The 15,375-nt window shown below is 49.7% G+C and overlaps 1 protein-coding gene across 1 annotated transcript in view; it reads left to right on the top strand.

The window, feature by feature from the left end:
- Nucleotides 1-3,033: 3,033 nt before the first annotated feature.
- Nucleotides 3,034-15,375, top strand: part of roraa (RAR-related orphan receptor A, paralog a) — a 209,360-nt gene continuing 197,018 nt past the window's right edge. Inside the window, exon 1 of the mRNA XM_056281467.1 lies at nucleotides 3,034-3,187. Coding sequence (XP_056137442.1) covers nucleotides 3,034-3,187 — 154 coding nt within the window. The remainder of the gene's footprint in view (nucleotides 3,188-15,375) is intronic.

Raw genomic sequence — 15,375 nt, 5'->3', positions numbered from 1 at the left:
ATAAAGGTGTATCTTTTTGTCTTTTAATTGTCTTTGTCTGCAGTTGTCTGTCTTGGAGTATAGCTGTGTCCTTTCGCTGCTATAGAATATAGAAAGCAGACTGACTGCCAGTGTCTCGGTTGAATTTGTACGACTTTGTTACATTTTTCTCAATTATGGCCAATTATTAGTACTTTTAAGATGCACTGTTTTGCCCAACTATGAAGAGTCTAAGTAACTGAAGAGAACACTTTTTTTACAGGCCTGTCTTGCCCGGTCCAATATGGCGGCGATGTTGACGTATCGCAGCAACGGGCCGAAGCGGCCAAAGGTCACAGTTCTTTGCAGTGGCAGCGGTTCAAATCAAAATGGCCGCCGCCCTGACCGACCTGCTATGTTGGTTTGAACGGAAATGTAGTTCCACTCTCATTCTATTTCTTTGGTTACCACCAACTCTCCGGAGACGCCAGTAATCCTCACTCTGGCTGCGTGTGGCTGTTAGCGTTGGTGTTTTGCGCGTTTGCATTGAAAGGGGGCCAAGTTTGTGCAGGTACCTAATACGTGCACCGGAGCACGTATTAGCACCAGAGCGCCGAGACGCTATTTGCTTGGCGGTGTGCGTTTCACCCGTTACGTGTGCTTGGCGAATCACAAGGTTTCGTTTTGTTATATTTGCGTCGATTTAGCGGCCGTAGAAGCCGCGCAACCCTTTTGCGAACTCGCCAGTTGTCGCGTAGTCGGTTCGTTCACCGTTCATGCGTTGTAATACCGCCACGCCACCAGAGGGCGCAGTAGCCTAATGATTGTCGCTGAGTTGTCGTACGGCGCTGAGGGGGGACGAAGAAGTGAGATGAAAAGAAAGGAGTTGAAAACGTGCGGCGCTCGTCTCTTGCCTCGTTATTCTTTTACAGCTACACTAATGTGATAAAGTCTAGTATAGCACGCCAGTGTTTTGTCGGAATGATTGTTATTTGGAAGGCTTGAACCGCGCGCCCTGCCTCGCGCCTCTCGGCGCACGGCCGACCGACCCATCGAGCAGGCAGGTCCTCGCTGCAGGACCAAAACGCGAGACTTCCGGCCAAAGTTGGCAACCCTGATGTTTAAACGAGCTAGCTGGGTCTGAATCCCCGGATATTCTTGGGTGCAGCCATGACGTCACGACACGTTGTGTGTTTGCTTTCGCTGTAATGCGAATCCCCCCCCCCAACAATCTCGGAGCGCACCGTGTTGCCCTAACGGTGATTTAAGCGTTAGCTAAAACTGTTGGTAAATAAGGGTGTACCGCTTTAAGAGCAAGATCTGGGGTCGGACTCTGATTGGTTGATAGGGAGGGGGGAAGGAGGAAGTTGTTGTGTGGCGCGAACGGTAGTGGGAGCTCCGCGCAAGTGAAAGGAAATATTATCACTGAGAACTGTGATATGTTGGGATCTATGTCAACGTTTTGTGCAGCTGTGAAGAAGGATTAAATGTGTTTCCGAAGAGGGAAGACGGTGTCCTCGCCATTTTCAGACGAGGTGAACTATTGAACTGTGTTGGGTTGTACTCCGGAGTTTAGCTAGCTAGCTAGCACCAGGCAGTGACGGACAGCGCCGGCGAACTTCGGCCCTGGATCCGGAATAAATTCGGTTCCCCTGTAACTTCCGGCGGAGGTGGTCAGAAGACGGAGACATGCTGAACTGCTTCGTGAACACGATGTTAACTATTATGACTAACTGGTCAGTAGCATATTCTCTCAAATACCCTGATACAGTTGTCGCCGCAAAGTTCGCGCGTGGTCTGCACCCGCGCAGCATGAGACCAATAAAAACAGCTCGTGAGAGGGGCTGGATCTGATCTAACCCTGCCAACTGGATCCGATCCAGCCCTGCCCATTTTGGTTCTGCGGTGAGGAGCGCTTGGACCCATCGTGTAACTTTAGTGACGTTTTTGGTCACCTGATCCAGCGGCCCAATCGTGTCAAATATCGTCACTCAGTCAGGGGTAACCTGTAGGGCTGGCCCGCTGAGTGTCTGCCTGCGTAGGGGTGTAACTTGTAGTATAGCAGGACTCCATCACGTGCACTACACCTTATAACCTCCCAACGTTAGCTCAGCGGAGGGGGGCGTTTCTTGTACTGATGTGGGCGTGTGTTTTCCGGGGGCGTGTCTTGTACGTTACGCCCCTCTCTCCCAGTCCGCAGATGATCCAGCCCAGCCAAAAATGCAGCTGGCTCCTCCCCCGGGATGATGATGATGATGATGATGGTGGTGGTGGTGGCATGAGTGACGGTGAAGACAAGACTGTCTCCAAAAAATATGCAAGTTTTTAATGACTTTCTAATCTTAAAGATCCAATGGGCACGAACACCTGTGCGGCAGGTGAAAGGTTTATGTGGGGGGGATTTTATTCCAAGGCAGATGAATGAGTAGGTGTGCTGACGGTGAATATTCAAACATAAATGTTGTGCAAATCGCTTTCGTCGATCGTTGCCATAAACGATACTGGCAGAAATGCACAAGTGAAGCAAAATACCCCCCCCCCTCCCCCCGTGAAGCCTTCCAGCCGAAAAAGTCGTTTTACCGCAACTGGCATGTCAAGTTAATGGCTATTGGGCGAAAAGTGGGCAGTTTTCACTTTCATATTCGATGGCAACCCACGCATAAAAAAAAAATCAGATCTTAAAAAAAAGAAAAAAAATGAAGGCTGGGTGGCGTGCATGAAGCTATAGCAAAGATGGGGGTAAACCCATGAGAGATACCAGATGACTACAAAACAGCAGGCTATACTTGTTTAGGGGTGTACAGGATAGATCGGCGCGGATCGCACTTCCAGGGCCCTGCATCTACTCATCGGCTATTGACAACCTCTCCCTTCTCAGCCCCACGACGGGAGCTCTCACTAGCGCTGCTAGTGGACAATCACACATACACACCCACCTCCAGACACACTCGCGTTTCTCATTTCTTAGTTCTACTCTAAAATAGATAGCAAGACGCTGTCTCGGAGCCCGCATATCGCCCTAGAATTTTAGTTTGAAGTGCCGGCGCCAGGTCAACAATAAAGCCGCAATTCAACATGGAGTCCCCCCCAGATCCAGCGAGCGACCCGGGAAACAGCGCCTCGGAGCCGGCTACCCCGGCCAGGGAAACCCCGGTAAACCTGGAGACGCTCCGAAAAGCGGACCATCCGGCGCCCGTTCGGAGGCAGACCTGCTCGAGCACCAACAGAGGTAAGCGGAGCACGTTGCTCGCAGGCGTGCGAAACATTGTATCGATCGCCGCCCCGTCTGATCAAACTTCAAAACGAATCGGTGATTACGGCGGCAAGCCGCTTCCCTGCTAAATAATTCCGCCGCGCGAGTATCGATCACGCCAAACGGGACGTGGATTCCGCACCGTCGCGGACATTTGCTCGTTTCGCTTGTCATTAGTGTCTTGTTGCTCGCGCCGTTCACGCGTTTTACTGACAGCTTAACGGATCGTCGGTGGGGGGGGGTGGTGGGGGGGGAAGTGATGGTCGTGAAGTGTCACACGCGCACACACACGCGCGCGCTCGCTCTCTCCCGAAAACTGAATCACTTAATCGCCGCGCAACTCGCGGCGGATCGATCCGTTCTAAAAAAGCCGAGGCAGGCCGAAGTCCGGGTGGGGGGGGGGGTCCAAATGTGGGTTTATTTCTTCTTTTTTCTCAAAGCGTCAAAAGTGAACTTTTTTGGGGGGGGGACTGGTTTATCGATTACCCCCCCCCCCTGTTTTTTGTTTTTTTTTTGTTTTTGTGGAGGCATGCCCTCTCGTGACGTTAGATTTTTTTGGGGTGGGGGGGTAAAAACGTCCGTGTGGTCGGGAGTGTTTACCTATTCGTCTAATGTGAATAGGTAGATGTGACGTGTGTGCAACAACAACAACAAAAAGAAAGAAAGACAGAAGGAAGGAAGGAAGGACGCCCATTAGCAGCTGGAATTGGTTCGGCCGTGCCAACGCGCCCGTTCTGGGATGTTCCGGCAGACGTGATCACGGCCATTTGGTGCTCCGCCGCAACCGGCACAACAACCGTACGATGATTGACAACAGCGCGCGGGGGGGGGGGCTGTTGTCAATCATCCCGTCAGAGATCCGCGTCTCGCTCATTCAGTTCCTCACATGATTCGTCCACGTCCCGTCCATGTTGTGGTACAGTACAGACAGTATTTGACCACACCCCCCCTCCCCTCCCCTCCTCTCCTCCAGACTGCCTCCGGTAGGCTAGGCACGCATGCAGGCTCGTCCAAGTTCGGAGAAATAACGTTTGTGCGGCGGAGGGGACGGAGGTGGGGTGGGGGGGTCCCATATTAGACGGGTTTAATTCATAGCACGTTGGGGGGGGGTTTGTGTGCAAAGCGCTCTTCCTGTGCGGAAGAGAGGAGGGGGGGGTATATTTAGAGTATGATATGGTGAATGTGGAATGTAAGCCGGTTATGTAACAGGTTTAAGCCATAAACAGAGAGGGAGAGAGGGGCAAACATCCTCGCAGATCTTTTCACTTTGCCGGAGTTTTTCCACAAGTCCACCCCCCCCCCGAAAAAAAATCGACATTATGTATCGTCACTGTGTGTGCGCGTGCGTTGGATCCCTAAAGTCGACGCCGTCTCGCGCCCGAGACCGCTTACGTAACAAGCGGCCGGAGACAGGTACGGCCGGGGCCACCCGAAACATAACCGATAACGCAGGTTTCCCCTCTCCCCCCCCCCCCCACCCCCCCACCCACCGAGGAGTCTCGACTTCGAGACACCGCTAACCCGCTGACCCATATTCACCCCACCCGCTTTATGCAGGGGGGGATTAAAAGTGCGTCTGGGAGAGAGGCAGCGAAAGGCAGGAATAAGAAGGACGCCTTTGCTCTGTTACGTAACGCCGCATGGGTGAAAAAACACGTTCAGTGGCACCAACCTCCAGGTTGTGTGTGTGTGTGTGTGTGTGTGTGTGTGTGAAGGAGTTTCCTTGCACCGAAACCCCCCCCTCCTCCACCTTCCTCCACCTTTTTTTTTTCCTCCTCCCCTCTTGTGATATATTGTTGTTGGAGTAAATGTAATTCCTGGAAAAGTTTTCGAGAAGTCCACTTGTTAGTGCCGTGCGGGGCTTTCCCCTGCGGCTCCAAGTTCTCTGGAAACGGCTTTAATCTCCGGCTGCTCGGTGTGTACTTACAGCGCTGACCCGCGTCATCATTTTATTGTAGCGAATTCGGGGAGGGGGGGGGGGCAACGCAACCGCAGGAAGTGCCGCGGCCGGGAAGCGAACCCGTGTCGCCCGCACCGCAGGCGACGTCGCTAACCGCTCGACTAAAGGGTGGGACCCGTTAGTCGGCCGCGTTGGACCGGACCCGACCCCCCCCCCCCCGGTTGTTAATCCGAAGTTGTGGTCGGGCCGCCGCCGCGCAGTTCAGTACAGTTTGTCTTCTGAACAGTTTTCACCTTTGAGCTTCCGCGCAGGCCCCGCAACATGTGGCTACAAAGTATCCCAGACACGTTGCGCGCGGCGGCGTGCTGGTCGCGCGTAACGCTCGCGGGCTCTTAAAAAAAAATGTAAGCGGCGCATGTTGATGATTTATTTCTACGTTTGTTTTACAAGGTGCCCAGTGGTTTTACAGCTGAACGTATTTCAAAGTTCACCGTTTATTATCCTGTTCGGTGGAATAAGAAGAGAAGTTAGAGCGGTGACTTTCCTTAAGAAAAGGAAAGCGGAGTAAAAGCAAGTCTTCAGCGTACACCCGCTTTCATGACTGTTGTTAGGTTCTTGCCGCGCCACAGCCCAGTTACGGGACCCCTTAAAGATCCAGTACGGTCTGAATAGGATCACTCAAAAAGACCCCCCCCCCCTCATAAAACATTTTATGGTTTACCGTTCGTTTCCAAACTTCAGGGGCATTTTTCAGGCTCGAGTCCAAAGTCCAAAGTTCACCCTCTAGAAAACCAGCACCTAAAATGCAGCACACGCTTGCTGGAGTGCGGCGCCCCTCTTTGCACCAGCTGCGTTAGACCTTCTGAGGATGCACATTTCTCATCCTGCATGCCGAGCGTTTACTGTTTTAACCCTGAGTGCTAATACCCTTTAAGAGGAAAAGGCTTACTTCAGCAGAAGCTCTGCTGTAAGACTTGAGTGGGTCAGAGAACAGGCCTTGGAGGTCTGTGGATATCGTTACTGTAAAAAAAGAAAAAAGAAAAAAAAAGATGCTATTTTCATATTGCAAGAACTCCTCAGTTCGCAGTTTTGGAAACAATTAATATTAATGGCTTGGTTATGTAAGTTGATGGTCTCTGCAGAGGCCTGTCTGAAGCCTCATAGTTGCTTAGGGAAGTCTGAAGCCGCAAATCTGATAAGAAAGAATCCCGGTGCCCTTGATGTCCCCTATTACCCTGAGTTTGCATCAGGTCCTTTGGAGTGTCTGTGTAGGAGTAGTAGCAGTGGCAGTGGCAGTTTTAGCGGCGGTGGTACATACTAGCAGTAGTTGTTATCTCCACCATGCGGTAGCCTGGAGGGGATATGCATTTGGTCGTGTGTGTGTCCCCCGTCTGCGGCTAATCTCGCAAACTACTGGACCTATTAGCCTAAAAATCTTGGTGCACAGTTATGACCGTGTAATGTTTGTTCTCACTGTTCGCTCCCCTCATTGGCTCTCTAGCTCGCTCGACCCACGCCCGCTGAGTCAGCCATGCGCATGCGCAACTCCCATCCACGGTTGAGTCAGATCGGGCAGCGACAGTGTCAAAACCATAATGTTATTTATTCGGGTACGAGTCTTGAAAGTAAACGAGAAGTCGATCGTATTTCGCCAGCCAGCAAATCATTCACTGCTGGTCTCAGCACAGGGGAACCGGAGGGACGCTGGATAAACCAAACATTCACCTTAGTCACCTGCCACAGTCTCCAGTGTTAAAACTCCACTATAAAAATACAATTTCAAGAGCAGCATTAAACAGTCACAGCTGCAAGTCATCTCAGTAGCTACAACAAAACATTCCCCATGGCTGAGCTATGTTTTCCTGCCGTTGTTTTGCGAATTAAAGTCAATCAGCACAGCAGCCATTCACCTAGGTTCATTCTATATCGTGAAAACTGCGACAGCTAAACGCCATTTGACATCTTTTAATACGGGCTTTGAGATTATGATCACCTGATCTCTGTCATTTCGTGTCAGACTCGGCCGCTTTCGTACGAGGGTCCACCTCGGAGGCTGCACATCCACAGACTGACAGGCGACATGGTTTTATTGGGTAGATTTTCCCGTTCAATCGCTTTGGGTGCTGCACAAAGTTCTTATGATGTCCGGAAAAACACTGGTTTTTCTGGCCATGTGTGCACGTACAGAGAAGGGGGAGATACTACACAGGCTCGGCAGAGAGCTGCACTACACCGAGTGCACTCCTTTAGTTGTAGTCGTGTCAGACTGAGCTGAACGGTGAAGATCACGTCGGTTACCTCGTCTGTCATAATTAACGTTGACGTTGATTGCCTGTCTTTTTTCTTTTTGGCTTGTTTCAAAATTGCACGTCCCCAATTGTGTGCACGCTTACCCGGGCGTCGTTTAAGCGCAGTAGGAAGTGAATGGAACGGAGCGTGATGTCACGGCAGATAACGTGATGCTGTTTTCTTTGTGCCGCGGCATGTCAAACACTGTCCCTCGGTGAAGGGGAATGTGGTTTCCAGCGGCCGAGAATGTCGCAGGACGTTGGCCTTATCAGCCTGACTCATGAGAATAACACGCCTTAAACTCCTCTGACCTTCTCGTTGCCAACATGCCAAACACCTTTAAACTTTCCATAGGTGATATATCGATTCTCTAGAATCCATTACAGTGTTTTGCCATATTCTGTGGAAAAAAAAAACCCCAGTCAATATTGTGCAATAGCTGTAAAGTGGACAACATGAGACACTTGAAATGTTCGTAGCTGCGCAGGAGCTGGTTTGAATGAAAGAGGAGTCATGTAAAACCATTAAGTCCTCACTTCTGGAGCACATACTGTAGCCGGACACACCATCTGAGGGTTATTTATACGGAGCACAGTGAGAGCCGTTAGCGAGGGGGTGGGGGGTGGGGGGGGCAGTTTTACTTGTTGCTGACAGAAGACAGATGTGGTGCCGGGGAAGCAGAGGACTTTAAAAAAGGGTTTTACACAAATCCCAGAAAGCCTGGTGTTGGCACCGGGCTTAGACACCACTTTTCGTGGACAGCGGTATCAGCGCGGCTATGATGGAGATAAGGGTTACCTGCCCACCGTGAGCGTGCCGGGATGCAGCCGTGCAGACGTACTGCAGCCGCGCTCTCGGCCCGGGCAGATCAGCCAAGGGAGCGGCTCGACTAGGTGTCTCTTTATTTCTGGCAGGCTGCCCATGACATAATAATTGGTTTCGTTCCTCCCCGACGTTCAGTTCTTAGGTGTGGGTGAGGTGATATGTCACGAGCTGTCTTGTTGATACCAGTCAGACTGCTGTGTTTTGGTTTTTTGCTTCCTCTTTGTTAACCTCAGTGTTAGGAATTGTGTCGTTCCTCTGACCAAATAGCCTATTTATCTTTGGGGCGACTGCGCACATTCAGATCAGTCGTTTGAACAGGGGCAGACTGAACGGTTGCTTCGTGAACGGCTCACGTTCGCTAAGACAGACTCGAGCGGCTCTAATTTCAAAAAGTGGTCTTGTATTATTGTGTCAGGAGACAAATCACAACCTAGTCAATCTGTGACTTTGCATATGAGACCGGGTCCTTGTAATTCATGTTTAGCTATATTTATACTTTGAATGTTGAAGGCATGCATGCATGCAGAGAACTCACATTATTTTGATCATTTTTAAGATTTCTTGTCTAAGGGAGAGGATGTGCACCTGTCATTTTGCTGAGGCACTCAAGTCAATGAGAAATAATAGTAGAAAGAAGAGTGGGGGAAATTATTTATTTATTTTTAATTTAGCTGACCTTTTTTGGGCTGTAAACTGATAGAGAGTGTTCACATTTTTTGCATGTTGATGTAATTATACATCTGCCATGTCTGCAACGGGTCTTGGTATCGGGAAACGTTCATACCGTTGGTGAAATCCTGTGTACAAACCGAGCGGCGACCCCGGCGGTTGGAAGTTGAAGCCAACCGAGGTGGAAGCGCCTTAGGTCACAGTTCAAACTGGACCACCGGGGGGGGGACTTCTGGTCCAATGTGAGTCATCTAGAAAATCCACAACTTCTACGCTCAAATACAAAGTCGGTAAATCTTTCAACCAGCTGCCGGGCTTTCACTCGCTCATTTCACGTCTGGCACACAGTGTGAGGGCGGTTATTTTGAAAATGAGTCTTCCGTTAAGAAGCTATTAAGGCTTTAAAAAGTGGCTTGTTGAAGGCACGCCTGGCTTGATTGACAGGTTCTGTCAACTTGTTCCACCCTGGCTACACCCATGGTTCATCCACCCCATTACCTAAATTGTGATTTTCTGGCTCCGACAACTGACAAGATGGCGGTGAGCGAAAAGAAACAAACAAACTCCAGGCTTCAAAATGCCCCTTCAGAAACCAATGGGGGACGCCACACGGGGCGCCACGTCCATCTTTTTTATAGGTTCTGTTATACAAACTCATAGCACGCTGTTAGCTCATTACCGTGTGTGCTAGGCGTACTGTTACCTACACTCAAGCATGTCCCTTGAAAAACACCTGAGCCTGTATCTTTAAACAAACACAATGCCCATATGCTTTTTTAATTCGATAGTTAATATTTGCCCCCCCCCCCTGTCTGCACCTTATCATTCTGCAAAACTATCACCATGGTTCAACATGTTTGAGTCTATTTAATATTAATCTGAATCAAAACAGTTTTTTTTTTAGCAAGAGCAATGGGTTCCCATTGAATTTGAGTTGATTAATTGGTGTATCTTGCAGGATGCACGACCCTCACATGTATAATGCAAACAAGATATACTGTATGATAGAAGGCTTACACACAAAAAAAACAACACTACAAATAAATATCCATCCATCCACTATTCACACTGCTTGTCCTGCTGTCAGGGTCGCGGGGATGCTGGAGCCTATCCCAGCAGGCGCTGGGCAGCAGGCGGCGAGACACCCTGGACAGGCCGCCAGTCCGCCACAGGGATGACACACATACACACACACACACAAATTAAATTATTATATTATCAAATCAAAAGAGATTTCTTGCAGTATAGCAGTATTAGTTGGTTAACTTGGAAAGTCTATTTTCAAGTTTATGTGGCATATGTCGCCAACTGTGCCCTGATTGGATGAATTGATTGAAAGGAGTTTATAGACTTCAAACCTAACCTAGACCAAATCTGAAAGTTTTACTCTGGTGGGACAGTTTATTTTGGAGTTGGAAGTCACCAGTGGCTCAACTGGGGCTGGCGAGAAAGTTTCGTCTGGTGACAGGCACCAGATTTGATGTGAAATCTCCAGTGGTGATAGATAGCTCAGATCTATGGCCCATTTACAGAAGTTTGTATCTTAGACAGAAAAGTCGGAATAGTAATGAACGGAAATACTCCAGATGCATTATTGGAGAGTGTTAAAGGAGTCTAAATTTAATGTAGTACACTGTGACCTAAGTGCCGGTGCAGCGGAGTGGCTTGCCTCCCGCACTGTACTCCTCTGATAAGAAACGGGCCTCTCGGAGGAGGCCTAGCCGGAGAGAGGTGGGGGAAAAAGGTCTAAAGGATCCCTCGGAGGAGCTCTAATGTCACACTCAGGGCAAAACCTTTAACAACTCTACAAGTCTGGAAAATGTAAAGCTCCCGAGCAGGTAGGGACGTCCCTCACACTGAAAATTCCTCCTCGCTCCGACACGAGGAAGTGGTCGAAACCTTTGCCCAGAGACATCGTTTTGCGGTTACTCCCTTTACCCCTTGAACAAACCTGCGCCTTTATTAATTTTAAAAACACATGCTCGTACGCCACGGACGTTCTGTGCACCTAGAGGCATCGAAGTACCAGACCAGCGCACAAAAACCGGCAGGCAGCCTTGCAGAGCACCGACATGTGTTGAACACTTGAGCAGCAGCGGCGCGGGGCAACAGAGGCTCTCCCAGACGTTACGTGCGTACGCGTATTTTAAGACAGCGAGAGGTAACAGTGTAAAATTCTGTGGTATTTGAACAGCACACCCCAAGAGTCCCTTAACTGTTGTTATTCATCTCGCTTATTGCGGGGTAAATGGCTCCTGAGGCAGCCCTGTTTTAAGGGCCGTGCTGAATGTTGGCTCACCGTGACAGACCGAGGAGAGAGTGGAAATTTTGCTCGCTGTCCCTTATTTGGAGGGCGTGAACGGTTTTGGCCGAGGCGCAGTAGAGAAGCAATGCATTTCACCTCACCGTTACCGTGATGTAGATAATGTGCAGTATTATCTTGGAAGAGAGAGAGAGAAAAAAAAAGAAAAGAAGAAATTACGAGCTTGGTTAAACCCGAGTTTTATAGCCACCGTGTAGAGGAGCAGGGCTCAGTATCACTGCCAAAATACATCACTTCGTCCAAACAGGGTTGTTTAGAGGCTTTGTGGATTCTAGCCATCCTTTGTGAATTTATGCACCGAGTTCAACAGTTGGCATTTGGCTTTATGTATAAGAATACACAAATTGTATGAATTATGATCAGCAACGGTCATGTAGCAGAAGTAAGGCATTCCTCACGGTGACCTTTTTGTTCTGTCATGGAATTCGAGGTCGTGACGGGCAGATGATGCACATCATTTCCCCATAATTCAATCGCTGCAGCATCGTCACCCGCCGCCGAGTTACACACGTGTGACAAAGTTTACTCTGTCACCTGAATCAAGTGGCGGGGGGGGGGGGGCAACTTTCAGAGACGCCAAAGATAAGACGGCTTGAAAATTAGTGTCATTTCTATTGGCGTGATTATTTATATTGGAATAACAAGCGCGACTTAATCTCATAAATAAAAAAGAGACAGATACAGATCCGTCCCCTCCAGGTACTGCCGCCACTTAATCGAATTAGCTCCACTCTCAGGCTTGACGGGCTCTTCAAACACCCCTGGTGACTTCTTCGCGCTGATTACAATCAGCCACTATTTTCAGCTTTTGATTAAAATCTGGCGAGGTTGGACGGAATTTTTTAGAGTGCAGAACCAACTAATTATTAACATCGCAGCCCATCTCTGCACTTTTTTTTTTCTTTCTTTCTTTTTTAGCCAATTTCAGGAGGCCACTGGACTGGAGTAGTTAAACAATACCCTTATGTATTAATCATGTTGAATCGCACCGGATGTGAAACTATTAACTCGTCCTTATTTAAATATCCCCGCAGTACTCGGCGGTGTATTGTCCAAGGATATGTAGGCCCTTATTGACCTTCACCCCCCCCCCCCCTCCACCCCGCTGTAGTACCTGAGACATGTAAGCAGAAGTAACACATCCATGCTGGAGTACTACAAACAGGAGGAGGCCACTTGCATCCGTTTTATGGTCTGCAGCTTTCCTCGTTTTCATGAGCTCGCCATGCCGCGTCGTCCGCGAGAAAATGGTGAACACAACCCAAAGTGAAGTTTCGCTCAGGCAACGATAGATGATCGCACTTGTTCTGGCTTCATGTATCATGAAGTTGTTGTAATCTGCCCGTCATAGGCTATTCTACACATCCATCCATCCATTATCTGAACCGCTTGTCCTGCTCTCAGGGTCGCGGGGATGCTGGAGTGGAGCCTATCCCAGCGGTCATTGGGCGGCAGGCGGGGAGACACCCTGGACAGGCCGCCAGGCCATCACAGGGCCAACACACACACCCACCCATTCATACCTAGGGACACTTTAGTACGGCCGATTCACCTGACCTACATGTCTTTGGACTGTGGGAGGAAACCGGAAACCCACACAGACACGGGGAGAACATGCAAACTCCACACAGAGGACGATCTAGGACAGTGTTTCTCAACCCAGTCCTCAAGGAACCCCTATCCTGCAGATTTTCATTGTAACCCTGCATAGGTAGCCCTGCTTGTACTTACTCGACCAATCATCTCGCATCACTTAATTATGCAAGGTGTGCAACATCTGACCAAATTCATTGCTGATTGGTTGAATAACTACAAACAGGTGCCTATTCAGGGTTGCAAAGAAAATCTGCAGGATAGGGGTTCCTTGAGGACAGGGTTGAGAAACACTGATCTAGGGTGACCCACCAAGGTTGGACTACCCCGGGGCTCGAACCCTGGACCCTCCTTGCTGTGAGGCGACCGCGCTAACCGCTGCGCCACCGTTCCGTAGGCTATTCTATCCCATTGTTATCTTTGACAAACAGATTTTGAATGTGAAGGCGCCACCACGGAACATGTGATTCTGGTGCGTGTGTGGATTGGTTGCCGGCGGCGGCGTATGTAAAGAAAAAGAGAGGGCTATGTCGGCCTCAATCAATGCTGCTGCGCTGCTGTCTGGCAGTGATCGAAAGATCGAGTCACTCTTTGCCACGGAGCGCGACTTATGGTCTTGTTCACTGACATAAATTAATTTGTCTTAACGATCAATATTTGCTACTTTATATCCCTAATGTAGTACTTAAGGAGCAATAATTAATCCATGCATGGTTGTTAAAAGCCTATATTTAAATGCCAGACAGAAATAGACACACAGAAATAGGAAGATGGAAATCTTTGGTGGGTGTTGACAGTGGCACGTCTTGAAGAGTTTTCTCGTACATCTTGTCAAGTCGGTTTTCTTTTTTCTTCTTTTATTCGCTGTGATTCGGCGTATGCGGCAATCTTAGGTGGCGGGACCGGTCGCTGTAAGTTTTGTTCCGCGTCGGATTCAGTGGAAAAATATACCGCAGGAGTTCCAGTGGCCCTTTAAATTTCACCAGACGACAAAACAAAGTAAATCAAGGCCTCTTTCGTGCGGCGCTGGTCTTCGGCCCCGCCGGTTTCTGCCAGGCTGCGGGGCTGGGAGTGGCGCTACCGATCACCAGCCAGCTACGGCTTGTAGGGAAGTATCCGAGCTAAGTCAAGGCCGGGGCTTTGAGAAGTTTGACGAGATGAACAGATGTCCAAAAGCTGCATAAAAGCAGCATTTTTTTTGGAGGGGGGGGGGGTGTTCGTCAAGCATCAGGTTCGAGGAACAAATACTTTCCAGAACTTGATGCGCACTAACATTCCTCCGGGGCCGACGCAGAATCCCTCCGTTCTCCTGCCGTCGTCTCGTCCGGTGTCGCTCGGGCCGTTGAATGGCAGCGAGCGTCTTAAAAGCGGGGGAATGATTCACTCCCGTGTCATTCCGTGTTAAACGAGTGCGACTTGTAGCGCTCATTAATTTCTGCTTGCTCCACTGGCGGCGCTGGGGCTCTCTCACCTGGCCCGGTGCCACGGTGGCTTGTGAAAGAGCCACTTCATCTCTGTCAGGGGGCAGGTGGAAATTTGCCGCACACTTCTAATTGGACAAAGTGCCTTTCAAAGTCTGAGCCATCATACACAGATCAGGTTATCAGACGGACCAGGTGTCGGCAGAGGTTTTCCCCCCCGCTCGCTTCCTCCCCTCGTGCCCTCCGCCGCGTCGCTCTCGCCCCTCTCTCGTCTCGCCCCGTGTCCGTGTCTCCGACTTTGCCTTGTCTTTTGCCCCCTGCCGCCTCGCGCCTGCAAGGACAACAGGCCGGCGAGTCTTACAGAGAGTGCCCAACGGAAAAGGAAATTGACAACCGGATCAGGTTTTTTTTTTACTCTAACAACAAAGCAGCACTGTTAACACTAGGGGTGTTGGGGGGGGGGGGTTTCCCTCTGTGGTGTCGGGTGTGTACACACACACATGAGAGGACGAGTCGCATTGTTTCGTGGACTCGGAAGGAGTTATTTGATTTAATTTAGTCGATATTATTTCCGAATCAGAATCGGGTTTACTGGCCATGTGGGGTTGCACAGACGTGGAATTTGACTCCGGTTTCGTGGCCCCCTCGGTGTACTCAACATAGAATAACAACACAACAGTCTTCAGATATATACACAAGGATTGACTTCTACAGGCGAAATAAGAGGTGATGAAGTGCAGAGAACATATCAGAGATGCTGAGATAGATGTCAGCAGGTCACTTGCATACATGGCCGAGGTAGATGGACATAACAGAGCGTACACTCCTTCACTTATTTACATGGAGCTGGGGTCTGGTCATGAGCGCCAGCCACCATGATGACCAGACCCTGCCATAGAAGATGTAGAGCCTCACACTCGGTGCCCCGAGAGTGAGGACTCGTATCTTAAAGTGAAATATCATAACTCGTTCTAAGCCCACGGGTCACTTTGAATCTTCATCTGATGCTAGTGTGCCTACCTTAAGACGAATTTAGGAAAATATTCATACCGCCACACCATTCGGAAACAAGGCGGTTGTGCCGATGGCATGCCCGGTCCCGCTACTGTGGTGTTGTGGTTTTTTGTTCCAGCCCTAAGCTGCT

Source organism: Lampris incognitus, chromosome 6 (genome assembly GCF_029633865.1).
Source record: "Lampris incognitus isolate fLamInc1 chromosome 6, fLamInc1.hap2, whole genome shotgun sequence".
NCBI lineage: Eukaryota > Metazoa > Chordata > Actinopteri > Lampriformes > Lampridae > Lampris > Lampris incognitus.
The sequence above is the reverse complement of the archived record's forward strand: the minus strand, read 5'-3'. Positions and strand labels throughout refer to the sequence as shown.